We start from the raw sequence: 25,217 nt of genomic DNA on the forward strand, positions 1-25,217 counted from the left end.
CACTTTTTTCTTTTTTAATTACACATAACTTAAGAGCTCGAAATTATTTGAGCTTAGTTGATATTACTAACTAAATCACCCATCATCACCACATGTGTAATACTCTTCCCATTTTAGTGAAATATTATTTTGGACTTCTTATAGCATATGAAAATACATTAATATTACAGAATTTTGTTTGACGACAAGAAAATGGTAGTTTTTATCAGTTTTTAAGCAACACTCGTTTTATATTTTAATTTATACCAGATGACAAAGAACAAAAAAAAAACAAAAAAAGTAAGTAGTAACACTTGTAATATAGTTTACATATGACGAAGATCAGTTATTACAAACACGATTACAAACTTTAAATCAAATATATTATATTAACATAAAATGCTGTACGTAGAACAATTTTTGTTAGCTATACCGTATACAACCAAGTTTTTTGCCCAAATAATTAAAATATCTTACAAAATAAAACCCAAGTTTATTTTAACATGCTTTAAAATGGTTGTAGGATCACGTTATCAACTTGGAGATAAAATAAACTTTAATCTAGTAATTTAAAACACAGAATTTCTGAAGACAAACCTTTGACACGTCTCGAGTGTCTTAACCTGCACTATAACAAGGCTTGAACAACTACTAATGGTTAGTGTGAGTGAGACGATCGTTTTTGTCAATATATATCACAAACTATATATCTTACGTTCTATTTCAAGTTTTCAACACATGTTTAATCACATCTTGTAAACAATAGAACGCTTTCTATACATACGTTCGCGATTCCCATACATAGTCACGAGCCAATCACAATTACCCTCGTAATATTCACCATATACTATAATATTAACATACACAATCGAACCATCATAAACAAAGCAACCACATCATGTCCTCTACTCTCCTCTACACATTCACAATTAGTTTATGTCTCAACCATATGTTGACCTGACCACGAACAATTTAATCTCAATCGCATACATTAATTCCGCATATCTAATCATCACCTGTCACAAAAATTGAATTAGAGTAGTAGATACATGTCATCAATTTTTTAAAAATAAACCATCGCCGTTAGACACATGCCATTCAATAATAAATTGTACTACTAACTTTGAGAATAGAAATGGTATACTAACAAAAAGTAATAATTTGAATTTGTAATTAAATACAAAATATCACTAATTTATAGTAAATAAAATCATTATTTTAAATGTGAGTGTATCATGATATTATTATCTACACGTTAAACACAAAAATATGCGAAATCAAATTTTGTTTTTAAATTTTGAAACATTACTATTACATTAATTGTCTTATATCTCAAAGTGTGTTATAGTTATCACGAGAGTAGAGGAAACAAATTTTTGTAAGGCCTTTTTTTATAGCTGTAACCAATAAGAGAGAGCCGTTTCTTCTTCTCCTTCTCCTTCTCCTTTATACCATTACCAATAATTCAACGTCCACCACAGCATAGCACTCCTGCTAACCTACGCAAATAACACTAACATGCGCGTTATTTCTTTTATCGTTGGCTGACTTGTAAAACAGCATCTGCGCATTTTAGCTACAATTTCCTGACGCCAGGAAGGAAACACCGTGACGGTACCACACTTGAAAAACAAAAATTGAAGTTCGTTGACGGAGTAAAGGCTCTCTCTCTCTCTTTCTGTTTTGTTTGGCTCGTGTAACAGATTTTGATCGGTAAGGTTTTTGATATTTCCAGATCCTGTTTGTTCGATCTTGAAACTCTCTGTTTTGTCTGTTTCCAAGTTGGGCTTGTTGAATTTTGATCTTTTGGTTCTGCTTTCATTGTAAAGTTTGAATCTTAGCTAAAATTAGTAATATTTTTTTGGGTGGATCTCTTTGAAATGCTGAGGTCTTTTCACAAGTATGTAACACACTAACTGAATTGGCTTATTTGGTCTTTTCTTGACAAGTGGATGTAGTAATCAAGAATACTTTACTTCTCAAGTTGAGTTCTCTTTGATTGAAGTTTTTGTGACAAAGTAGGCTCTTTGATTTGGGTTCCACCACATTCTATAATGTGTTTCTGGGATAGCATTTTCAATTATTTGATTTGTTTCATATAGAAGACTTGAGCTATGAGTCTATGACTAGTACTAGGATTGGAACTCGAGGTCATTGTAGTTAAAGAGAGGGTCTTAACTTAACTTAATTTTGATTTTGAAGCCTAGAATGGAGGAAATCATTCGGGAGGAGCATTTTTCTACTAGGAGTGAGGAGGAGCAAGAGATGTTAAGGATGTTGACAAAACTAGAGATAGACTCGGCTTATACTTGTGAAAAGCTTCTGAACCTGCATGTTCTTCTTATGCATCTTTTGGCATGGGATAATGATCTTGAAGGCATGGGGACACCTGATTCTTCTTCTGCTTCTTTTGAAAAGGCTTTGACATTTGATCTGTTATGCGGTATATTGGAGTCTGAGTTAAAGGAAGTGGACGAGGTTTTGGATGTGTTGGAAGCTCAAATCGTTGACACTTCTTATAAGATATCTAGTTGCAAACATGCAAATTCTATTGTTATTGAAGGCAAGTTGGCTGAATCTGCAGAATCCTTGAAGCAGTCTAGGGGACAAGTCTCAGAGATCACTTTGCAATTAGCTCAGCTTCGAAGAACACTTCATTACATAAGAAATGGAACAAGTAAGAGATCACTTATTGACTTATGGTTATTTCAAAGTTATTGGTGCTTCTGATTGTTATTTGACAAACATGTTGGCAGGTGAAAACGAGGAGTCAGTGGAGTTTTCAGGAAACGGTCAAGATTTAAGGCAGAAATACGCGCTGAGACCATCGGACTTAAGGCATAAAAATGCTTTGAGGATGCTGGAGAAGTCATTGTCAAGAGAGCTAGATCTCGAGAAGAAGTTAGTTGAGTTCCAGCAAAATGAAGAACAACTGAAACTCAAGCTACACTACACAGAGGAGGTATCTTCACGGATGGAAGAAGCATCAGAGTTTATATGGGGACGGTTTCTAGAGGCAGATAATTCTTCGGAGGTTCTTACAGGTATTTCAAAGGAACTTGTTGGACGTCTACAGGTTCTCCAGTTTAGTCTGAATGGGTCAGCTCAACGGGAATCCGAACTTAAGGCTAAGCTTGAAGACTGCACTGTACAACTCGAAGCGAAGGATGCTCTGGTGGAAAAGCTTGAGGGAAGGATTGCAGAGAATAGTGAGACAGTTTTAGAGGTACTCACTTTGAGAGAGCATGTGAATTCAGCTGAACAAAAGCTGAGAAATACTGAGCTTGAGCTGAGAAGTGTAAATGCCTCTAAACAAGAGATTCTGGTACACCTTGCTGAAATGGAAAATGCGAATGAATCGGTCAAGGAAAGCCTTTTCGAAGCTGAAAGCAGAGCTGAGAGTGGAGAAAGTAAGATTAAAGAGCTAGCTGCTGCAAATCTTGAACTTACTGAGGAACTTAATTTTCTAAAAGATGCTGATGAGAAAAAGACAAAGAAGGTGAACTCTCTGGAGAAGCAAGTCAGGGAATTAGAAGTTCAATTACAAAACTCCAAAGTATCATCAGAAGCAAGTCAAGAACAGCAGAACATGTTGTATTCAGCAATATGGGACATGGAAACCTTAATCGAAGATCTCAAGTCTAAAGCCTCAAAAGCCGAGAGTAGAACGGATACAGTGGAGGAGCAATGCATTGTGCTTTCTACAACAAACTCTGAACTCAACAGAGACGTGACCTTTTTGAAGCAGAAAGCGAAGTCTTTAGAAGCAATGTTGGATCTAGCTAACGATGAGAAAGAGAGATATGCACAAGAAATAACTACAAGGAACAAGGTTTTGATGGATATGCTGTTGCTGTTATCCAGTGAAAGGGAGCGTATACAAGAGCAGGTACTTTAAGCTATGCACATAATTATTTTCTTTAGAGGGACACAAAAGCATATCCTTGTTGACACATTGATGTTTGTTTTCCCTCAGCTATATTCTTTGGCAAAGGAAAACAAAGTACTGAGAGTGAACCAATGCTCAAATACATACCAAAGGAATGGATCTTATGCTGGGGACAAAGAGCTGCTGTTTCAAGGAGATGGTCATGGAATAGAGGCACTTTCTGAAAGTCTGCAGGCAGGTATTCAGTTTGTTGGTTCTGAAAAATGATAGATACAACCAAAATATAGATCATAGAACCTCTCTTGTTACTAATATTATTATGCATGCGGTCTTTGCTCTGTTTGCAAAAGGAGGATGAGAGAAAAAGGAAAGAACCAGAGAACCAGTCTATGTTTAGCACGGTCATGAAGATCAGAAGGGCAAGAAACTTGGAGCCCCCAATACCAGCTTTAGCCTTACTTGTTGTTGTTGTGCTGTTTTGTTCGTTCTTTGGTTATCTTCAGTGGGAAATCTGTTAGCAAATTCGCCAGTTGTACATTGTGTTGTAAATACTCATTTATCTTGTATTTATTACAAGCGATGTCTCAAGTTTTGGTTTACTTCCCTCTATAAAAGAAACCAAATGATAAAGTGAATTCTTAAAATGGAGAGATCTCACAAGTTGAACTAAAACAATGTGTAATCAGAAAGAATCTGACTAAACTTGGTAAACAATGTGTAATCAGAAAGAATTCTGATTTGTTGCTATATAACTTCCTTCTATATAGCTGTAGAAAGAAGACAGTCTGAATCATCTCTTCATCACTTGTACCACAAAAGGTTTTGAGGTAACAAATTTGCAATGGAGAAAATGTCTCTCAAGCTCGTCTTCCTGTTCTCCCTCACAGTTGTAGCATTTTGTAATGTTTCCTTCTATGATAACTTCTTATGTGTTATATGATTTTTGCTTCGGTTTTGTTTTGACGTTTTGTTTTGTGTGTGTTTGTGGAAGGTTTGTCTATGGGTGACGCGAGAGAGATGGCAGTGAACTGCATCGGAGGCAAATGTCCTGAAGCACAAACAATGGATACTTATGAGACCAATGTATCTTGCCGCAGAGATAACGAATGCATCAAGTACTGTCCTAAGGGCTGCAAGATTGTTAACTGTAATTTTGGAACCTGTTTCTGTGAGTGTTAAAGAGACTGGAAACATAATTTCTAGTTATAAGAGAGAGGAACAAGACATATTCAATTACATATATTTAAAAAAATATCGCTGCATCACTCTAATATAACTGAAATTTGATATTAAGTACTGAAGGCCTGAAACAGGTTCAACATATGTATGTGTTCATGTTCCAAACTTCCAAATATGTTTTACATATCATCTGAGAAAGCTCTCTCTCTTTCTAACACTGACTTCAAATTTGGTTTCGAACAAGTTAATAGTATACAAACCGGAGAAAGAGGTCATTGGATGGGCAGACCACAACTGTTAAATATTGACAACCCGAGAACTAGTTAGATGACAATGAATCAAAGAAGAAATCAGAGACACCAAATTTAAAAGATGGTTATATCGTAAAGAAAAATTAAAGAATATTTTAAATTATTTTTAAAATTTATTGTAGGTTAATATTGACTATAAGTATTTAATATGATGTATCTAAAATTTAATTGACAAATTTTATTTTTAAATCAAATTTAAAAATTATTTTATATACATTAAAAGTAGTATTAGTATCTTTATTGGTTGATTTATTAAATATTTAATATATTTTTAAAATTATTGCTATTGTTTGGTCACCATTTATTATTTTGTTAGTTCTCTGCATTTTTCTTTTCATTCCTCAAAATTTGTTTATTCCATTACTCATTGTTCTTTTTATTCATTTTCCTTTTGTTTCTCTAGTGGTTACCAGTAGTAACCTTATCGTGGGAAACAAAGAACGAGAGCATTTTCTTCTTTTTGGACAATACTTGAGTTACGATAAGGAAACAAATTTGGACAATTATTGGGTTTACCCCTACGGGCGAACTTCTCTTATTCACCCCTCTTAATTACAGAAAGAAAATTTTAATTAAGGAAAAAATTCTGTAAATCATTAATTTTAACATTATATTATCATTTTTAATTATAACATCTAAATCCTAACCATGTTTTATAAACCCAAACCAACATATAATTTTGTGAAATTGTAAAATATAAACTCTAACCACTCTTTAATAAATCCAAACCGACATATAATTTTGTTTAATTGTAAAATCTAAACTCTAACCACTCTTCTGTAAATCCAAACCGACATATAATTTCGTTTAATTGTAAAATCTAAACTCTAACCACTCTTTTCTAAGCCCAAACGACATATAATTTCGTTTAATTATAAAATCTAAACCCTAACCATTCTTTTATAAATCCAAACCGATATGTAATCTTAATTATAAAATTTAAATCCTAATCTTCTTTTATAAACCCAAACCGAGATAATTTCTTTAATAAAAAATCTACAGAATTTGTTTCCTTAATTTGTTTTGTCTTTTATTTTAATTTTGATTTATTTTTTAAATATGATATGACATAGCATATTATTATATTTTTATTGGCTAATTAAGAGAAGGTGAATAAGAGAAGTTCACCCTTAGGGATGAACCAAAAAATTTTCAACAAAATTTGAAAAGAAAAAATAGAAAAATTTTCAATATAATTATGAAAAAATAGAAAAAACGAAAATATAGCATAAAAAGATCTCTCACACAAGTTTCGTCTTCGGCGATCTGTTCGGCTGATAAACCAATTTGTTTATTTGCTTTTATTCTTCACCTTTCTAAAAATTTCTCAATTCTAAATCTTTCTGTGGGTTATATAATTCATCACATTCCAAAGAAAATTCTAAGATCGTTAATTAGTTTAAACTTGTGAATAAGAATCCCAAAAAGGAACAACTTTTTTCTTAATTAAACCAAAAAACACAATGGACAATATATAATAAAAAGGAAGAATGAAGGCTTCCGGCGAGACGACGACGGCGACGATTAGATCTAGGTTTTGAATGAAGGTTTCCGGCGAGATTGGGAGACGGAGAGAGGGTCTCTTGCGTTTTCCGTTGGGTGAGAGTATTCGGGGTCAGATCGGAAGTCTGTCCCTGAATTTTACAGGGTTCCTTTATTTGGTAATCGATCCCGATTTGAAGAAAAGGATCCCGGTGCATTCGGATCTTAATGATTGGTTTGGGCTTGATCTGAGGAATCATATTTGGGTTAATGATGGATTTGTATCAAGTTTGTGGGAATGATTGTGGAGTCTGTTTGGGATCTGCTGGTATTTATTAGGGTGATTTCGATCGTGGTGTGTGTTAAGTTTATGATCCGATGTTGTCCTAGTTATGGAAGGTGCTGGTCTCATATTTCGTGGTTCATGGGTATTGGGTTTGATACTGTTTTGATTTTAGTGTATAGTTTTGGAATCCTGTTGATTGGCATATCCCCTATGTCACGTTGTAGTATCACGATGGGTATCAGGGTATTTAGTTGGCGTTTGGAGTTCCGTTGTTCCATATGTGTTTCATTTCTTCATATTTTGTGTTGTTCCGTCTGGTGTGGTGGGTGGTGTGTTGTAGTGGATCGTGTTTGGTTGCTGAGTGTTGTGTTTTGGTTTATGGCTCAATCATCGTTTCTCAAGGGGAAAGCTCCTCAGGTGCGTACAGAAACTGTGAAAATATCCAATTCAGTTTTGGCTCAGCGGATTCAGCATTTTTCACTAACTCTTATAGGGAGGTTGATGAATCCTACGATTCAAAGGATGGAGTCCTTGATTTCCACTTTGCCTAAGATTTGGAAGCTTGAAGACAAAGTGGTGGGAGCTGATCTCGGTCAAGGGACATTTCAGTTCAATTTCGCTAATGAGAGTGATTTGCAAGGGGTCTTACAAAATGGTCCATACCATTTTGATGGTTGGATGATCTCTTTGGTTAAGTGGGAACCAGTCATTTCTTCAACCTATCCTTCTGCCATCAATTTTTGGGTGAAAGTTGCTGGTATCCCTATGCATCTATGGGAGGTTGCTACTTTAGAGGCTATTGGAAAAAAACTTGGCATCATTTGAGAGATTGATGAGGAGACATGTAGTGTTTGTGTGACTGTTAATGGTTTCAACCCTCTTCTCTTCAAGTTGGTTGTGCCATTTGAAAGTGGCGATGAGGTGATAGTTACTCTAGAGTATGAGAAACTTAATGGTGTTTGTGATAACTGCTATCGGCTCACTCATGAGGAGAGAGATTGCCCACTTCTCAACAAGGCTGTCGAGAGCAAGGGGGTTGAGTTTCAAGCTGAGAAACGAGGAGCTCAGCGACATCAAGGAATGGTGCAACAAGGAGTGTTTCACAATGATGGTGGTTGGGAGAAGCCAAGGAAATATGTTAAGAGAGCTTTAGATTTTCAAGCTCATGTTCCTTCTGTTGGGGTGGAGAATTCCAGTTCCTATCATCAGAATCGACACCATGGCTCTGTCTGGGATCAAAAACGTTCACATGGTGCTGGTGCGATGGGTTTGGGTGGCAAGCGTGGGGTTCAGGTTGGTTCTGGAGAGCAGTTGGGGCAGGCTCTTTCTTTTCCACTTAACCGAAAGGGGTCAGGATCAGCTTGACCTAAGCCTTTATATAAAGCTAAATCTGGTCAGAAGGATCAGCGGATGCAGGAGGTTCTTGGTGAGGATTCGGCTGCTATTGGTTTAGATGATTCTCAACGTGACACTGTGATGGAGAGTTCTTCTCAGTATGGGGCTGGTGAGGAGTTGGTAGGATCATACTTTAACGAAGCCACTGATGATCTTTTAGAGGAGGGTGAATCTCCAAATGGTAATTACCAAGAGGAGGGTGAGGTTGCGATTGGACAGGGTAACAACCTTGAAGGGGGTTTAGGATCGGGTTCTACTGATCCAACCGAGGATGATCTGAAAGGTATTCCTATCTCCTCTCTCCCGATTGCTTTGGATGTGAGTGTTGTAAGTTCTGCATTGCGAGAAGTTACATTAGGTCGAAAGAAGGATGTGGCTTTACGGTTCTCTAGTTTCCGGTCTAAGAAATCTGTAAAAAATTCTGGTTTGTCTTTAGCATCTCCCGACAAACGTTTGCTTGCTAAAGCTTTATCTAAACCTGCAGGTGATGGTCATAAACAGAGAGGGAAAGGTAACAACGGTCTAAGGCTACGAATGGCAAACCTGCTGGTGGTGGTCGACCAGTGAAGAAGGGGATGGTGGCTCTCCCGAAACCACCGGCTCATACATGAAAATTTTAAGTTGGAACTGTCAGGGTATTGGGGCAGACCTGACAGAGAGCTATTTGGGAGACTTGTGGAAGAAGTATCATCCATATATTTTATTTTTATCAGAAACAAAAAAATGTTATTCTTATTTACAAAAGTTTCAGTCTAAGTTTGGATATGATAAGTTGTACTCTGTTGACCCTTGCGGTTCCAGTGGTGGTTTGGCTGTTTTTTATATGGATGCAATAAAACTTTCAATTTTATTTGATTGTAACCGTTTAATTGATGCATAAGCCTATTTTGGACAACAATTGGTTTTCTTATCCTTTGTTTATGGGGATCCTGTTACTCTACATAGACAGAAAGTTTGGGACAAATTAGATGATATCGGTTCTTTTCGAATTGATCCATGGTTTATGATCGGTGATTTTAATGAACTTGTTGGGAATCATGAGAAATCAGGTGGCGCTTCCCGACCAGCCTCTTCTTTTGTACCCTTTAGTTCTATGATTCGACATTGTGGTATGTTAGAGTTTCCCTGCTATGGTGAGCAACTCTCGTGGCGAGGTACTAGACAGAATAATCAGGTTGTTCGTTGTCGCTTAGATCGAGCTTTAGGTAATGAGGATTGGCATTGCTTATTTCCTCATTCAAGGGTTGACTATTTATAAATGATTGGATCTGATCATTGTCCTATTCTGGCAACTTGCTTTAAAACAGTCTTAAGGAGGCGTCGACAGTTTCGTTTTGATAAGCGATGGTTGGGAAGAGATGGCTTGTCGGATGCGGTGGAGTTTGGATGGAATCGCACCAGGAACTTTCGGATACCGGTTTTTGTGGATAAACTTAAGAACTGCCGAAATTTGATTTCGTGGTGGCGAAAAAATAGGGTTTTTACTGGGCCTACGGTTATTTCCAATTTGAAGGCGGCCTTACAGGAGGCAAAGATGGATGATTTGATTTCGCAGGCAGAAATTTGCAACATCGAAAGGAAACTCAAGGAGGCTTATCGAGATGAGGAAGTATATTGGCAGCAGAAAAGTAGGAAGTTTTGGCTACGGGTTGGCGATAAAAACACAAAGTATTTTCACGCTTCCACGAAACAACGACGAGTCAGAAATAGGATTACTGGGTTATATGGTCTTGATGACACCTGGACTGAGTCAGAATCGGGTATGGAGGATATAGCAACAAATTACTTTGCGGATCTATTTAAACAGTCTGACGTGCGGGGTATCTCGCAGATGCTCCAGGAAATTCCTCAGCTAATCACGGATAACATGAATAGGATTCTGATCAGGGAAATCACAGAATCAGAGGTTCGCAAAGCTTTGTTTGCTATGCATCCTGAGAAGACACCAGGACCTGACGGGATGACGACTTTGTTCTTTCAGAGGTTCTGGTCCACTCTTAAAGGAGATCTCGTGGATTTGGTGAAAGATTTTTTTCGCACAGATCGTTTCGATCCATGGTTAAATGAAACGAATATTTGTCTCATTCCTAAAACGGGACGAGCCCAACGGATGTCGGAGTTTAGGCCGATTAGCCTTTGTAATGTTTGTTATAAGATTATCTCTAAAGTTCTGTGTTTTTGGCTCAAGCGGGTTTTCCCATCCCTTGTTTCAGAAACACAATCGGCTTTTGTTTCTGGACGTTTAATCACTGATAATATACTGGTGGCCCAGTAGATGTTTCATGGTTTAAATACCAATCCTCAATGTAAATCGGAGTTTTTGGCTTTCAAGACGGACATGAGTAAGGCATATGATCGCGTAGAGTGGGATTTTTTGGAAGCAGTTATGGTTAAGCTAGGTTTTGATAGGAAATGGGTTTCCTGGATTATGTGGTGTGTTTCTTCCGTTTCGTATCAAGTCATTTTAAATGGTCAGCCTAAAGGCTTTATTAAGCCACAGAGGGGTCTTCGTCAGGGGGATCCTTTATCTCCTTATTTGTTTAGTTTATGTACGGAGGTCTTCATTGCCAATATTAAGAAGGCTGAAAGAGAACAAAGGATTTCGGGTATCAACCTATTTCGAGATTGTCCCACTATCTCACATTTGTTGTTTGCTGATGATAGTTTGTTCTTCTGTAAGGCAGAGGCAGCTGAATGTTCTACGGTATTGGGAATTATTGAAGATTACGGGAAAGCGTCTGGGCAGGAGGTTAACTTAGAGAAATCATCCATTATGTTTGGCAAAAAAGTTTCCCCCGAAATAAGGACTCAATTGAAATCGGTAATGGGAATCTCCAAAGAAGGTGGTATGGGTTTGTATTTGGGTATCCCAGAAAATCTCCAGGGTTCGAGAACTAAGGTTTTTAGATACGTTAATGACCGTTTGGATGATCGCGTGAATGGTTTGTCTGCAAAATATTTATCGAAAGGTGGGAAGGAAGTTATGATTAAATCGGTAGCGTTGGCTATCCTAACCCATGTTATGTCTTGTTATAAGTTGCCAAAGGAGCTAACGTCTAACTTAACGAGTGCTATCTCAAATTTTTGGTGGAAGTCTAACGATAAGGCCCGCGGTTTACACTGGGTTGCTTGGGATAAGATGTGTAAAGATAAATGTGACGGCGGCTGGGGGTTTCGTGCTTTGGAACAGTTCAATGATGCTATGTTGGCTAAGCAGTATTGGCGGTTAATTCACTACCCAACGTCTCTGATGGCTCGGGTTTTGCGAGGTATGTATTTCGGAATAAACATCCTTTATAGGCTAAGAAGCCTTATTCCCCCTCGTTTGCTTGGCGGAGTATTTTTGCAACTAAAGGATTGGTGGAATATGGATCACGATGGGCGATAGGTTCGGGTTGTAATGTCTCAGTGTGGCGAGATCAGTGGATTCCAGAAAATCAACCGAGACCAGCTAATGGTCGAGGAGCGCAGTTACATCCCAATTTAATGGTCAACCATTTAATTAATCCAATTACGAAAGAGTGGCATTTGCCAATCCTAGAGGAGTTCATGGATCCCCTAGATATTCAGATCATTTTATCAATGGAGATTTGTAAATCCTTTAAACCGGATAAACTGATTTGGCATTTCACTAAATCAGGGAAGTATTCGGTTAAATCCGGTTATCGGCTCGCACGTGAGTTAGTTAACGAGGTCGAGTATGGACCGACGTGTACGGCTCTTCGGGCGCAGGCTTGGAAACTTGAGGTTCCTCCAAAGATTCAACATTTTTTCTGGCAGATTGCCTCCGGTTCCCTCCCTGTGTTGGAACGCCTTCATCATCGGGGAGCCCAGTGTGATCCTTTATGTAAACGATGTGGCTTGGCGGTAGAAACTATCAATCATGCACTTTTTGAGTGTCCCCGCTAGACTTACGCGTTGATGGTTTTCCATATGGTTCTATTTTTCCGAACTTAGATTTCTTATACTGGCGGGCGTCGTCCCAGTCGGTGACCACGGATATAAGTTTCCGTCTTCCTTGGATTGTCTGGTGTATCTGGAAAGATAGAAATAAAAAAGTTTTTCAGGGTATAGAGGCAGAGCCAGCTGATATTATCACTCAGGCGACTATGGAGAAGTTGTTATGGGAGGAGGCTAAGTCCTTCACTTCGATTCCTTTAGATCCTTTACCCTTGGAGATTCGGCTCCCTGGTCTCCGGTGTCAGGTCGATGGATCTTGGAAGGCTTCAGATCCTTTGAAAGGGTTAAGTTGGTGGTTATGTAATAATGAAGATAGAACGTTATTAATGGGAGCACGAAGTCAGCGACGCGGACCATCACCTCTACATTCGGAGCTTCAGGCGTTGATTTGGGCGATGGCATCCATATTGGCGACGGGCACTCAATGTCAGAGTTTCGAGACGGATTGTGCTGAATTAGTGGCGATGTTGCAGTTCCCTGATGATTGGCCTGCTTTTTCTAATCTGTTGGATGAGTTTAGCTCAGTTCGCTCATCATTTCCATCCTTTTTGCTTTTGAGGATTCCGCGTACGTCTAATATACGGGCTGATTGTGTTGCTCGCTCTTCGAGATTGTTAATTTCTGCATCTACCTTTGTAAACTCTTTCCTTCCAATTTGGGCAACCAACCTTGAAGTTATCATTTAATTTAATGTTTGGTTGAACAAAAAAAAAAAAAAAAACAATGGACAATTTGTGTTTGAATAGCGGCTTACACGGCGTAATTCCAGCGATCACGGCGGTTGGAAACGGTGTAAGCGGTGGAGTTGTTGAAGTCCGAGCTACCGCAACGGTACCATCTCAAAAAAGAGGACCTTTTGGTTTCTCATTCAAGTACCCATTGACGCCCTTTTGGTCACGCGGCGGTGGTGGAGGAATTGCTTCGAGGCGGCGAAGCGGGTTGTGTTTGGACGACGCCGTTTTGGTTGATTCTGGTGATTCGAGGAAGCCTATCGCTGAGGAGAGGGCTGTGGCGGTGGTGGATCATGTCAGGGAGACCGAGAGACGAAATGGCAGCTGGGTTGTGAAGATCTTGGATGTACAATCTATGTGGAGAGATAATAGAGAGGATGAAGACGAAGACGAAGACGAGGAGGTTGTTGATTCAGACGACGCCGTATTATCTGAAGATGAAGGTGTAGGATTTAACCTTCGCCCAAAAGATTTTCTTGCGTTTCAACTTACAGAACCCTATAAATAAGACAATATGATTTCTCTTCTCTTCATTACTCGTGCAATCAATATAAACTACGAAAAGAGTTTTGAGAATTTACCATTAGCAATGGAGAAAACGTCTCTCAAGCTTATTTTCTTGTTATCCCTCATAGTCATAGCATTTTGTAAGCTTCTTCTATAATAAATATATGTTCTTTGTTATATATTTTTTTTTGGCTTTTGGGCTTGTATATATTAAAGTTTGTTGTGATTATTTGTGATCAAAGGTTCGTCTTTGGGTGATGCAAGAGAGATGATGGTGGAGCAAGTGTACTGCATCGAAGGCAAATGTCCTGAAGGAATGAAGAACTGTAACTGCTTGCCGCAAACAGCACATATAGAGAGAAATGATTACGGTCAGCCTTGCGATACAGCTAAAGACTGTTACAAGTTCTGTCCTTCGAAATGCAAACCTGGAACCTGTTCCTGTAGGTGTGATTTTGGTTGTACATGTACCTGTTATTGAGTGTTTAGGAGATTTTGTACCACCATAGTTTTCTTTTTATTACTTAGATGCATAGGAAAAAGAGAGATACTATAAAATTAGTGTTTTGCATCAATTTTTTTTTTTTTTTTTTTTTTTTTGAAAACATCAATTTATTATTATTTTTTGAAAACATATCTCCGAAGCTAGTATTCAATACAATTGGGATTTGAAACAGGTCCAATCATATGATTCAAAATCTGGTTTACATTTCTTTTAGTGCTAATAGGAGCTTCTCAGAAAGCTCTGTCTCTGTATACCTTTTGTGCACTCTTGTTAAGAATTTTCTAAGGGCGAGAACCACGCGAAGAGGGCTCTCGAGATGGACGGCGTGACCAGCTTCTGAGATTTCAACCATCTCAATGATATTGTTTTCTCTCTTCTTGCTTTTACTCATCTCGCAGTACATTTTTGTAGCGATTTGTTTGAATTTGACATCATTCTCTCCGAAGACAAGAGAGATATTTGTATCACAATCCTCCAACTCATCCCACAATGACCTATTTATTTATCAAAGGACATAATGTCATCTTCGTCATCAAAGATCATCGCTTTCGAATTAAATGATGGAAAAACAGAGTTGCAAAAGATGAACTTACGGTTGTCTCCCACTGCTTAGATCCGAGAGGAGCTTTGCAACGCTAAGGACATCATCATGTAGCAAGCGGCTTGCAACTATTTTTCTAAAATGTGGGTGCCTTCTCAAGCTAATCATTGCAAAAGTCGTTCATGTGAGTAATCAATTTTAGTCGAGGGAAACAAAAACATCAATTAAGAAAAGTCACCTCTTCCACAAGCCTCCATTGTACCAGCTCTCCAGAAAGATTTCTAGTCCATGGTCAACCATCATTCGTGCTTTAGAATCATCTGTTGCTCTTCGAACTTTCCTTGCCACTGGATCCTTGATCCCGGGGCTTCCCGATACCACGACAGCTCCTTCGATCTATAGAACAGCATCAAAATTCCATTACACAGATTGTTAAACAAATGTTAAAATTTCCACACAAAGAATAACCCACCTTGTTGCTAAACCGCAAAGCCATGTACAGTGCGATTCTTGCTCCCATGGAATATCCAACTACGGTAACTTTCCCAGGAATAATTTGCTCAATCAACTTATACAAGACCTCCGCTACTATCTCCATTGAGAAAGTCGGGGCTGTCTGGGTCTCACTAGCATCATGACTTTGTACCCTTGACCTGCCATGACCAGGAATATCGACTGAAATGCATCTCGCAGATCCCGAGATACCCTTCATGATGGAGATCCATTCTTCACCGGTTCCAAGAAATCCATGAAGAAACAAAACTACACTTCCCTGAAATACATTACAGCAGAGTGAAAAAACAAGGAAGAAATTGACCAAGAACAGCTTTATGCCTTTTTAGCTTGGGACATTCAAAATCAAAAACAAGGACAAGCTTACTTCCGAAATTTCTCCAGTGTCGTGGATTCTTATGAAATGAGAGAAACCATCTATATCCACCCTCAGTTCATACCCTTGGACAGCAACCCCTTTACTGGTTCTAACAATAACATCGTTGTTTATCTCAACATCCTTTAGATTTTTCCTAGCATCAGCAGCAGATCCTTCGATAAATCCACTGTTAGGGTTACGGAATATTCCTAAAGTATTCATCATTACATCTTCACTAAGCCATCGGTAAGTTCCAAGACCATGGGCTACAAAAGGTGTCGTTCCTTGCTTCTGCTCTGTGGAAGCTTTGACATTCTCCATCTCCAAATATGATGCAAATAAAATATATGCTGATAAACCTAGGCCACTTTCGTATGCGGCACTTATAACAGCCATCTTTCCATGCTGCTGTGCCCACCGAGCAATCAGTGCTGCATTCTCAAACCCTCCCACAACACTTGGTTTAATAACCTACGAATTCCAAGTATGACAGGACAATGTCAACACTATTTAATATGCAAGCAAAAATGAAATAATTTACCAAGATAGAGCCGATATATTATCGATCCTATTGATAAAAAATATAAAGAGAGGCAAGACAAAGTGATCAATGAAGAAATTTGGCATACAGAAAATAACATATGTTTTGATATTCTCAGGCTCATGTAAATAATGTAAAGAATGAACAGGTGCTTACAACAGCAACTATTCCAGGATGGACATATCTGCTAAGCATACGTAGAGGACATTCCTCAAAATCATCAAGAGTCTCATCAAGTGCCACTGGTAATCCAGTTTCTTCATGAAACCTGATAAGGTCATCTTTATTCTGGACAGGTTCCTGAGATATACGAAAAGTTCACCACTAAAGTTATATAGGTAAGAGAAATTAGTTATTTTGGAGTAATACTTCGGAAACAAAATCAGATTGCAATAATTCCTACTGTACCATACCTCAATATATTTTAAATTACAGCTTTTCACTAATAAACCAAACTTTGTAGCCTCTTCAAAAGTCCAGCGACAATTTGCGTCTGCACGGAGTTCAGTTTGGTCACCAACGGCTCTCCTTACTTCTTGCATAACTAAAGCATCTTGAACAGAGTTTACTCGACGACCAACCTGTCATTTTAGGCAGGTTTATCCCCCAGTCAGTAATCAATAGCTTGAAAATTTTCACAGTGAGAAAGCCAACCACCTCAATTTATGCAGGAAAATGCTATATACGTAACCAGCATAAAGTAAAATAATACTCCAGCTATCTTATTATTTGATGGTTGAGTGTAATCTTGTTTGTATGATTAAAAACCGTTGGCTTACTTTAAGTTTAATAGCACTGAACCCTTCTTCAACAAGTTTTCTAGCAACGTATGCGACCTCCAATGGAGTACCTTCAGAATCAAGAAGGGCACATATCTGAACAGAGTGTGGTTGAGCAGAACCATTTTCTTCTTTCTGATAATGAAGTATCCCCAACAAACTAGAATCATGTCTTACTGCCATTGCATTTAGAAGAGCCATTTCAAGACCACATCTGACACTCGGGAAAATCGATGATGCCTGACAAAAAGAAGGAAATTAATAAGCCTTCAAATATGATTCCCAGGAAACTATTTCTTTAACAAGAAGACTACGAAGATCGAGAACTTTTTGCACGTAGCAAGATTGAAAAATGAAGAACTTATTGCACAATAGTCTACTTTGCAATTTCTCCTGATAGAGAGAAGCTGTATGGATTAAACGAATTTTCTTCCGACAGAACTAAGGCTAGGGAAGCTTACATTAATTCCAAGTTCACTCCAAATCCAGGAAGAAACTGAGCCATTTAACAAAGGAAGCATGTAAGAAAATTTAGCTCCATCCATGAGGTGAAGAACTAACTGAAGCTGCCCCTCAACATCCATTAAGTTCTCTACATTACTGTCTAGAGGTGCAACCTGCTCATGAAACACAACACGAGATGTAAGTTTAATATAAGCTAATTACCTGGCTGTACTATTTAGTGATGAAAAATTAAAAATAATAAAATAGTCAACCTCTCCATAGCCAATACTCCCATCCTCCAAAGTCAAGGAGAGTATGAACCCTTCTCGATGGAACTGAGAGAACTCATCAGAACATATGGTAGGTCTGTCACACAGTTTGACTCTGCAAACAGAGTTTTTATTAGACAAAAAGAAAAGAAAAAAACAGTAATATTCAGATATAGTCTCTGACGAGTTCTACCTGTACTGCGAATATTGTATTCCAAAGACTTGGCAAACAAGTACATTTCCAATCATCGGATGACAAAGAGAACTGGCCGAGATAATGCCCAGCGCATTTTCTGCAGCTTGGCGTGCAAACCTTTCCAAAGTGCTGTGAACGAGTATTCAATGTCAACCAAAGTGCACGAGAAGTGAGGACATGTAAAACCCAATAATAAAACAAAAGCCCAAAATAACCTATGAACGATTGCGTTAGCGTTTATAGAGCTTTCAACCTCCACAATGCAATCCATCTCTTCCACGCTGGGTACAAATAGAGCATCCTCAAGTTCACTTTTCGTCCCAACGTGTACATACCTCACACTGCATATTTAGCAATTTGGCTGAGTTATTATCTTATTATAAACCATGAGGACCCTATATAATCAAGGACATCGTAAATCATGGAGAACCGACTCGACTATAGGCTAAGAATTAGAGGCAGTGAACAAATTAAATGACAATCTACGCTACCAATACTGGATTATTTTTTCTTGTATGTTCTATAAATATCTGTGCAATGGTCATGCGTATATGAAACAAAATTAACATGTAAAACTTCAAAGTCCAGACAAATCTTATTCATTTTCTTTTCTCCAAAACCTACACTTTGTAGAGCCAAAGAGCATTAAAATAAGCAAAGTGGGAAAGGAAAATATAGTAAAAAATGCTAATATGTTTTTACCCATGTGCCAAACTCAAGTTTTCAATGGAAATGTCATGTGATGTATAGAAATACTGGTTCAACACGCTAGGCTCTGTTCTCTTTGCAATAGGAAGAAGTCGGAAGATTCCACCACCACGGTTGTTTATCACAAGAATTGTCATTGGTTTCCTTGAAATCCTAACAAGTCAGATTGAACTTCAGAAATTAATCGCTAAACTGACTTATAAAAACCATGACATATTTGGTGAACAAAAACAAAACCATGGCATATCTGTTCGTTGTATGAAAAATCCACCAACAGTGAAACTACAACAATAAAGCAGAGGCAAAGGGCTACCTCTGTTTCAAAATCGCCAATCCATTTGTATCATGAAGGAAAGAGATGTCCCCCACCACACAGACCACCTGATATATGTAAATGGTAAACAAAACACATGAGTAAATGGTTATGATACTTCTCTCACTTCACTCATTAAAGGGAAAAAAAATCTTACTCTCTTCTTGCATCCAACAGCAAAGCCAGTGGCCGAGCTGAGCAACCCATCAATGCCACTAGCTCCTCTATTTCCAGTTACTTGTATCCATTGGCATGGTAGTTCTGCACTCACCATCATATCTACCACATGAGAATAATTTTCTGAACTACATCCATACATATCCACATCCCTTATTGGCATGCTATTCCCGATGAAAAGAGCAGATTTGGAAGTTAGTGCTTTAGAAAGCATATGTGCAACGTAAGGTTCGGTCAGGGAGTCTTCAGCAGATATTTGAAATGACATTTCCCGGGCAATCTGCATAAAAGACTGAACTATCAAAAGCAGTAAGAGTTAAATTAATCTTTCATGCAATCTACAAGGAAGCATATGTTTCCGACGTATCGAAAGCAGTCATGTTTGATTTGTTAATGCATTTTAAGGAAATAGTTTGTCTGGAGGACATACAGCGCCATCCAATGCCTGTAGATGACCATGCAACTTGCTTCTCCTCCATGGAAATCGAGATTTAAGCACACAATCAGCAAACTGAACAATGTTGCTTTGGACCCTGTGAGTGACCAGGTGTGATGGGTCATGTCGGCATGGATGCTTATCAACCAAAATGTATGCAAACGGAAAGCATTTCGTTAGCACCTGAGAAACTCTTTTACTTGTTATCCGACTTCCAACCTATATCATATTACAAACTCAATCAGAACACATCGATGTAATTAATACCTGATCACTGAATGAGTGAATTCTCAGTTTGAAGTTAGCATATGATAAAAAGAACCCTAATCTGAGATGCAGATAAACAATTTGGTAATGTTTCACATAAGTTCCCAGTACCTCATATTTATTGGAAACTTCTTCAAGGCATTCCAAACCACAAAGAAAAATTTGAATTGAGATGTACCACAAAATCCCCTACAGTACCTTAATCTTAGATGCATGAAGCAAAATTTAAAGAACGGTAAGTTTACCTGGATAACAACATCAAACTCCATCAAATCCCTAACAGAATCTGAAAGCAGGGCAAGATCAAAATGATCAACAAAAGCAGGGGACCACTTCTCAAGAAAAGGTTTAAAAAGCTTGCGCAGCCGTACGCCAGACAAGACATCTGCAACTACAGGCCACATCAGCTCTTTAGCCAACAGAAGCGAAGCCCAAATTTCATCCTCCGAATGGATTGCACCAATTAGAAGGAGACCCTTCTTAGCCTCTTTGATTACTTGTAAAACCTCATTAATCTGGCCAGTTGTTATACCATTGCTTTCAAGGCTTTGCAACTGAATATATTTTGTGAATGGTTCAGCATTAGACATCCACATGTCTAATCCATTTAAGCAGTCTGATGACCAATTTGTTGGACTACCATCAAGTGGATCTCTAAAAGGACAATTGAGATGTACTGGTCCACAAGCAGAACCAGTTGCCCAATGTAGAGCAGAGTCTACAGTAGTAAGGACCATTCGGACTGGTATAAGATCAGTTGGAGGAGGAAGATTGAAGAAGAATCTGACAAACGAACCGAAGTGGTTTACCTGGGACAGAGTTAAAAAGAATATAAGAAATTGAAAAATATAAGAAATGGAACACCCAAACAAAAACAAACTGGGCTACCGCAAGTGTATAATCTCGAAGAAAGGTCTTATCTTGACCTTACTTGATTAATTGCTTGATTCGCGCCAACACCCTGGAGTTCAGGAGGACGATCTGCAGTAAGTAGTAGCAGTGGTATAAAATCCTCACTGGCTTCAACCACCTGTATTTGTCAAAAATCATAAAATAAATACCCGAAAGAGAGCACAATTGCATTTGGTGAAGTATGTAGCATGCAACAAGCTAATAAAATAATTTAGTGAAGCATAAATGAGTACACTCTGACCGCTGGAAGAAGATTTGAAACGGCAGTTCCTGATGATGTTATAATGACTGCTGGTTTGAGGGATCCTTTAGCATAACCAATAGCGTGAAAGGCAAGAGATCTTTCATCATAGCATGCAAGACACGTTGTAAGGGGATGGTTGGCAGCAGCAATTGCAAGATGGGAAGACCTCGATCCAGGAGCTACACAAAAATACTGTGGCAGTATGTTGTGAGAAAAGTCATTCAAATTTGAGATTTTATTTCAGATGATTGACAAGTTCAGCTCACCGTCAAACCAAGACGAGTGCATTCTTCAATTATAGCTGACGCCCAGACAGCATTGATGTTAGCCTCATCTTTCAAGAAGCTACTCACTTCAGCCTCCGGATTCAGCTGATAGCAAAACATATATATATAGAGTAAAAACCTGAGAATTCATACCCTCCAAGATTCTCACTTTTCGGACACTCCAATGCATCCTAATTATGTTTGTTTCTTAAAAATTTGACGCTAACTCGAAAAGCCACAAGGTTCAAAAGTCACCAACCACTAGACAATTCTGAATCTCTGAGCTTAATTACCGTAATACCGTGAGTGTATGGTGAACAGTCTCTCACAAGCAATACAAAAATTAAGCCTAACCATCTAATGGCCATATTTATAGCTCTACGTACCATGTTGTTAGAGAAAAAAACGCCAGGTGAAAGCCTGCAATGGAACTGACATGACGAGCGGATATTTTTCTGCAACAAAAGAATGGCAAAGTAAACCATAAACAATCCAGAACATCTGAAGAAAATAAACTCCAACGGACGATCAAGGATGATAATTAAATTCTGAAATACAGGGATGAAAATTACCAGGGTAAAGAAGATACCAGTTCCTTGGCGTCAGCCTGATCTATCTCAGAAAATGTGAAAAACCTCATATGCTCCTGCGAAGAGAAAAACATAATGATGAGTGGGATGAAAAAGGAAATGAACTCAACATGCTTCGTCCATAGAATAATTGTAAGTAAAATCCATGAGGGTCAAGCGGGTAAAAAAATATTGTAAAAGAAACTTCAATGATTTCACCTGAGACTGAGAGTCACCTAAAGCAGACTCAAATGGAACACGGATTGCTAGATTTTTAATATTTAATGAGGTTTAAGTGACTCTCCAAAGACGAGGAAGATAAAATTCGTGAAGTATACAGTTTGATAAAGAAGAAAGAAATAATCAGATCTCTTCTTTGCATCTTGTTTAGCTACTTAAAAATTGGGGGGGGCAAAGAACCTAATAAGTAAAGCGTGTACCATCTCAATTGGATGTATCTCTTTTGCACTAAACTTTGCAAGAGAACTTTTTAAATGTTTGAACCAATGCTCCTCTAAATTTGGGGAGAAATGACAAGAAACCTGCAAGAAAATGAACCAAAAGTGAGGGGAAAAAAAAATATAAAAAAAATCTAGTTCACAGTGATGAAGAATGTGAAGATTTAGTTCCCTAATTCCGGTAAATTAATAATCAACTTTGGCACAGTTTTGCGTATATTGTTTAGTTTCCTCAAGGAGATAACACAATGCTACATGATTAACTAAATGATTAGAACTGTTTTCAGAATCTTAGCTTAATTGAAATAAGAAAATGTCGGAACATAAGCATACCTGAAAAAAGGATTTCTCATATGAACAAATCGTTTGCTCGAAACTGTAAGAGAGAGAATCATTCCATGCCAGTGTAACTGCCAATATAGAGATCTCCTCACGCTCATTTAACTCAATCTGTTGAAATTTTGACAATTAAATTATTTACAATGTAAGAACAACTGCTACAAGCACATTAACCGCTACCCTAGGTCCAATTTAGATACCAAAAACAATGAGATAATCCCATTTAGTATCACGTAAATCAAGTAAAGTGACACAGTTCAACAGCTTGATGATTAAGTCAATGCTACTTCACCTGAGGAACGAAAAAGTAAGAAGAGCCATCCTTGCTATTTACAGTAGAGTGCTCGTTGAAATCAATATCTAAAAATCCATAGGCCGTCACCATAGCTGATTCATCTGAGAGGAATCTGCAGAAGTTAGTTAGCTTAACTACTTGAAGTGAAATGTAGCACTTTAGAACATGCATACATCATAGACTAAAGCACATTCTTACTAACCAAACTAAGTTCCAAAAGAGAACATGCTTACGTTTTCCTCATGCTATGTCCATTGGAGTCGAATGAAGACGGATGAACGAAAGAGAATGCATTCCCAATCCCAAAAACCCCATGAGGTTCCTTTACATAGAGTGATTTATAAGAAGGCTCAGAGGTTTCCTTGGAGAGGAAAAACACAGGAAACACACCAGAAGACGTCGGTTGAGAGCAAAACCAGAACAAAGCTTTTGCCCTTGGAGGCACAGCCACCTACAAATTTAATTGAACGCACATTAACAATCTGCATCCACAGAATCAAAAAGGAACTCGCAAATGCGTAGATATGATGATTCATACTTGAAATCGCAAGACGCCACAAGATGACTTAGGAGGATTAGTCTTCAATTCGTCAACAGCTTCCTTGAGACTCTCGAGACCAAGCTCAAGAGTCAAAGCTGGAGGCAAGGTACGAGTCACACACACTTGAACCATTAAATCATCATCCAAATTCACCTCTAAAGCATCATCTCTACTCATAATCGGACCATCGAATTGAACTCCTTGAGCGACGACCTAGACAACAACAACAACAACAACAACAAAAAATCGAATTCAACACACCTCGATGTTGTTCTAATTGGGAGGCAAGAGGAGACAATCAAAACAAACCTCGATGTTTCTTCCGATTCCATGAAGAGAAACACGAAGAGAATCAGCGAAGGAGGAGAAGCGTCGTTCTCTGCTGCGTCTGAAGGAGCTTCTGGAACTGTAACGAGGGATTAGAGAAGGAAGAAACGGAGGATTCGAGACTATAAACGAAGATCGCATCTTCTTCTTCTTCTACTTCGTAGTGAATTTTGAGATTGTGAATCAGTGGATGATGATGGTGAGACTGAGAGGGGTTTTACAAGGTTTTATTTGGATAAGGCGCACAGGATTATTATTTTATAGATTATGACTAATTAATTACGATTATGATTAATGACCGAACCAAGAGACCGTTACATACCGGGAATAAACCAAAACTCACAACACATTGATTATTTGAATTTGCTTCTGGTTTGTGGAATTATTTTGGGATTTTTAACGGTTAAGCATATCTAGCTTTATTGCTGTAAGCCTATCTATAATTATAGGTATAAACATATTTGGAGAACTTTTATTCATCCATTGCTTGGTTCTCAACTTCTCATCCTACGTGTCTAGTTTATCATATTCTTTTTTCTGGGTACAATGAATGTGTTCATTGTTTACAATGTTATTAGTATTCTATTCCCTATCTTCTGCGATTCCTATTTGGAGATTCCTAACACTGTTGTGGTGTGCATGGTTAGAGCTCTATGTTAAAACTGTATGTTCACATATACATTTTTGATGAGGATTAATTGGCATAGACGTAATCTTTCTCTTTGATTTGATAGTTAGTGTAAAATCATTTCAAGGAGTTGCTTTCGTGTTTTTTTTTTGTCAACCATTGGGCCACAACTAGCTGGGCTATTAGTTAAATTCCTACTTTTGTAGGAACCGGGACTCGATCCCGAGTGTGATGGTGCCTTCTACAAATGGACTTAGCTTCTGCCACTGCTCTAAGGTCAGTTCACGAGTTCCTTTCGAGTTTGACAGGATTGTTTTCTAAAAACACAATAAATCTGCCTAAGGAGAAAAAATTAGCATTTTCTTTCACAAGTAAATTAAGGAGATTATTGATGTTTTTGTGTATGTTAGTGAGAAATTTTTAATAAAATTTATATGGACTCGAAAGTTTTAGATTTCGGGATGGTGAAAAATTTACAAAACAAGAGCAGTTAAGTTGGAAAAGTCTAATTATAAAAATAGTTGATAGATTTACAATTATGAATAACATGATTATTACTTTATGTTATTGAATTAATTTAGAGTATATAGCGAAATTGTTAGCTAAATTAACAATGCCACGATGGCTAAAATTGTATAATTAAGATCTTCTCACAAGTCATTGCAATTAATAGAAGTCACATGACTCATCAGCCACGGCAAGCACACGTACGTATAATATAAAATGAAAAGACTCGTTTGCAATTGAACTTACATATAAAACATCAATAATCTCCAACCTTTACCTTAGATAAAATATTAATACAAGTGCTACTTAATTGCGGCCTAATCAAGCTAGAGCTGCAAATTTAACCAATCCAATCCCCCAACCCC

At 38.0% G+C, this 25,217-nt stretch overlaps 6 protein-coding genes and 1 long non-coding RNA gene across 22 annotated transcripts; 5 read left to right on the forward strand and 2 right to left on the reverse strand.

Moving 5' to 3' along the window:
* Positions 1-1,318: 1,318 nt before the first annotated feature.
* Positions 1,319-4,467, forward strand: LOC104701506 (WPP domain-interacting tail-anchored protein 2). Of its 6 annotated transcripts, none has more exons than XM_087459072.1 (5): positions 1,319-1,692; positions 2,187-2,656; positions 2,736-3,868; positions 3,956-4,106; positions 4,222-4,467. In XM_087459072.1, the coding sequence occupies exons 2-5, from the start codon at positions 2,188-2,190 to the stop codon at positions 4,224-4,226; spliced, it is 1,758 nt and encodes a 585-aa protein (XP_087315198.1). In that variant the 5' UTR covers positions 1,319-1,692; position 2,187; the 3' UTR covers positions 4,227-4,467. The 6 variants fall into 6 exon arrangements, with proteins under 6 accessions (XP_087315198.1, XP_087315195.1, XP_019083253.1 ...); XM_087459069.1 differs by having other exon boundaries at positions 1,326-1,692; positions 2,182-2,656; positions 4,219-4,467; XM_019227708.2 differs by having other exon boundaries at positions 1,344-1,692; positions 4,219-4,467.
* Positions 4,468-4,575: 108 nt separating this feature from the next.
* On the forward strand, positions 4,576-5,115 carry LOC109125466 (putative defensin-like protein 263). Its single transcript, XM_019227096.2, has 2 exons — positions 4,576-4,767; positions 4,860-5,115. Exons 1-2 carry the CDS (start codon positions 4,710-4,712, stop codon positions 5,045-5,047), a joined length of 246 nt encoding a protein of 81 aa, XP_019082641.2. The 5' UTR covers positions 4,576-4,709; the 3' UTR covers positions 5,048-5,115.
* Positions 5,116-6,484: 1,369 nt separating this feature from the next.
* On the forward strand, positions 6,485-9,376 carry LOC147941528 (uncharacterized). Of its 2 annotated transcripts, XM_087459084.1 has the most exons (3): positions 6,485-7,543; positions 7,620-8,804; positions 9,006-9,376. In XM_087459084.1, exons 2-3 carry the CDS (start codon positions 8,537-8,539, stop codon positions 9,086-9,088), a joined length of 351 nt encoding a protein of 116 aa, XP_087315210.1. In that variant the 5' UTR covers positions 6,485-7,543; positions 7,620-8,536; the 3' UTR covers positions 9,089-9,376. The 2 variants fall into 2 exon arrangements, with proteins under 2 accessions (XP_087315210.1, XP_087315209.1); XM_087459083.1 differs by having other exon boundaries at positions 6,582-7,543; positions 7,620-9,376.
* Positions 9,377-10,859: 1,483 nt separating this feature from the next.
* On the forward strand, positions 10,860-13,099 carry LOC147941529 (uncharacterized). The gene is made up of 4 exons (XM_087458553.1): positions 10,860-11,790; positions 12,162-12,368; positions 12,479-13,048; positions 13,092-13,099. Exons 1-4 carry the CDS (start codon positions 10,860-10,862, stop codon positions 13,097-13,099), a joined length of 1,716 nt encoding a protein of 571 aa, XP_087314679.1.
* Positions 13,100-13,135: 36 nt separating this feature from the next.
* On the reverse strand, positions 13,136-14,143 carry LOC147941530 (uncharacterized). The gene is made up of 2 exons (XR_015562178.1): positions 13,794-14,143; positions 13,136-13,710 (listed from the first exon to the last, which is right to left on the reverse strand). It is a non-coding gene; the product is annotated as an uncharacterized LOC147941530 (long non-coding RNA).
* Positions 13,169-14,402, forward strand: LOC104704751 (phospholipase A1 PLIP2, chloroplastic-like). Its single transcript, XM_087459082.1, has 2 exons — positions 13,169-13,655; positions 13,962-14,402. The coding sequence occupies exons 1-2, from the start codon at positions 13,205-13,207 to the stop codon at positions 14,198-14,200; spliced, it is 690 nt and encodes a 229-aa protein (XP_087315208.1). The 5' UTR covers positions 13,169-13,204; the 3' UTR covers positions 14,201-14,402.
* On the reverse strand, positions 14,213-23,963 carry LOC104704752 (protein PHYLLO, chloroplastic). 10 transcript variants are annotated; one of them, XM_087459080.1, is made up of 29 exons: positions 23,700-23,905; positions 23,388-23,603; positions 23,083-23,300; positions 22,847-22,950; positions 22,549-22,665; positions 22,198-22,299; positions 21,778-21,834; positions 21,575-21,643; positions 21,189-21,293; positions 20,920-21,114; positions 20,698-20,796; positions 20,012-20,575; positions 19,683-19,718; positions 19,494-19,596; positions 19,044-19,343; positions 18,887-18,954; positions 18,568-18,726; positions 18,081-18,206; positions 17,863-17,994; positions 17,673-17,784; positions 17,418-17,573; positions 16,957-17,196; positions 16,591-16,758; positions 16,334-16,477; positions 15,646-16,107; positions 15,238-15,537; positions 15,004-15,161; positions 14,818-14,925; positions 14,213-14,718 (listed from the first exon to the last, which is right to left on the reverse strand). In XM_087459080.1, exons 15-29 carry the CDS (start codon positions 19,329-19,331, stop codon positions 14,424-14,426), a joined length of 2,916 nt encoding a protein of 971 aa, XP_087315206.1. In that variant the 5' UTR covers positions 19,332-19,343; positions 19,494-19,596; positions 19,683-19,718; positions 20,012-20,575; positions 20,698-20,796; positions 20,920-21,114; positions 21,189-21,293; positions 21,575-21,643; positions 21,778-21,834; positions 22,198-22,299; positions 22,549-22,665; positions 22,847-22,950; positions 23,083-23,300; positions 23,388-23,603; positions 23,700-23,905; the 3' UTR covers positions 14,213-14,423. The 10 variants fall into 10 exon arrangements, 8 of the variants coding, with proteins under 8 accessions (XP_087315206.1, XP_087315205.1, XP_087315199.1 ...); XM_087459079.1 differs by having other exon boundaries at positions 22,847-22,961; positions 23,700-23,720; XR_015562176.1 differs by having other exon boundaries at positions 14,599-14,718; positions 16,957-17,027; positions 17,134-17,196; ... (1 more) ...; positions 22,847-22,961; positions 23,700-23,926.
* Between the last annotated feature and the right edge of the window lie 1,254 nt (positions 23,964-25,217).

The sequence above is a fragment of the Camelina sativa genome, chromosome 7 (genome assembly GCF_030686135.1).
Source record: "Camelina sativa cultivar CO46 ecotype springtype chromosome 7, ASM3068613v1".
In the NCBI taxonomy this organism is placed as follows: Eukaryota; Viridiplantae; Streptophyta; class Magnoliopsida; order Brassicales; family Brassicaceae; genus Camelina; species Camelina sativa.

Coding starts and splice junctions, on each gene's coding strand:
- LOC104701506 (XM_010417201.3), top strand. CDS start 2,188: ATGGAGGAAATCATTCGGGAGGAGCATTTTTCTACTAGGAGTGAGGAG. Junction 3,869..3,955: donor GGGAGCGTATACAAGAGCAG/GTACTTTAAGCT, acceptor GTTTTCCCTCAG/CTATATTCTTTGGCAAAGGA. Junction 4,103..4,218: donor CACTTTCTGAAAGTCTGCAG/GCAGGTATTCAG, acceptor TGTTTGCAAAAG/GAGGATGAGAGAAAAAGGAA.
- LOC109125466 (XM_019227096.2), top strand. CDS start 4,710: ATGGAGAAAATGTCTCTCAAGCTCGTCTTCCTGTTCTCCCTCACAGTT. Junction 4,768..4,859: donor CCTCACAGTTGTAGCATTTT/GTAATGTTTCCT, acceptor TGTTTGTGGAAG/GTTTGTCTATGGGTGACGCG.
- LOC147941528 (XM_087459083.1), top strand. CDS start 8,537: ATGCAGGAGGTTCTTGGTGAGGATTCGGCTGCTATTGGTTTAGATGAT.
- LOC147941529 (XM_087458553.1), top strand. CDS start 10,860: ATGAGTAAGGCATATGATCGCGTAGAGTGGGATTTTTTGGAAGCAGTT. Junction 11,791..12,161: donor GATGGCTCGGGTTTTGCGAG/GTATGTATTTCG, acceptor TCACTAAATCAG/GGAAGTATTCGGTTAAATCC. Junction 12,369..12,478: donor AGCCCAGTGTGATCCTTTAT/GTAAACGATGTG, acceptor TTCCGAACTTAG/ATTTCTTATACTGGCGGGCG.
- LOC104704751 (XM_087459082.1), top strand. CDS start 13,205: ATGGACAATTTGTGTTTGAATAGCGGCTTACACGGCGTAATTCCAGCG. Junction 13,656..13,961: donor CGTATTATCTGAAGATGAAG/GTGTAGGATTTA, acceptor TTGTGATCAAAG/GTTCGTCTTTGGGTGATGCA.
- LOC104704752 (XM_087459073.1), bottom strand. CDS start 23,858: ATGCGATCTTCGTTTATAGTCTCGAATCCTCCGTTTCTTCCTTCTCTA. Junction 21,294..21,574: donor TTTTTTTCTCTAACAACATG/GTACGTAGAGCT, acceptor TTTTGCTATCAG/CTGAATCCGGAGGCTGAAGT. Junction 16,759..16,956: donor TCAGTGCTATTAAACTTAAA/GTAAGCCAACGG, acceptor CTAAAATGACAG/GTTGGTCGTCGAGTAAACTC.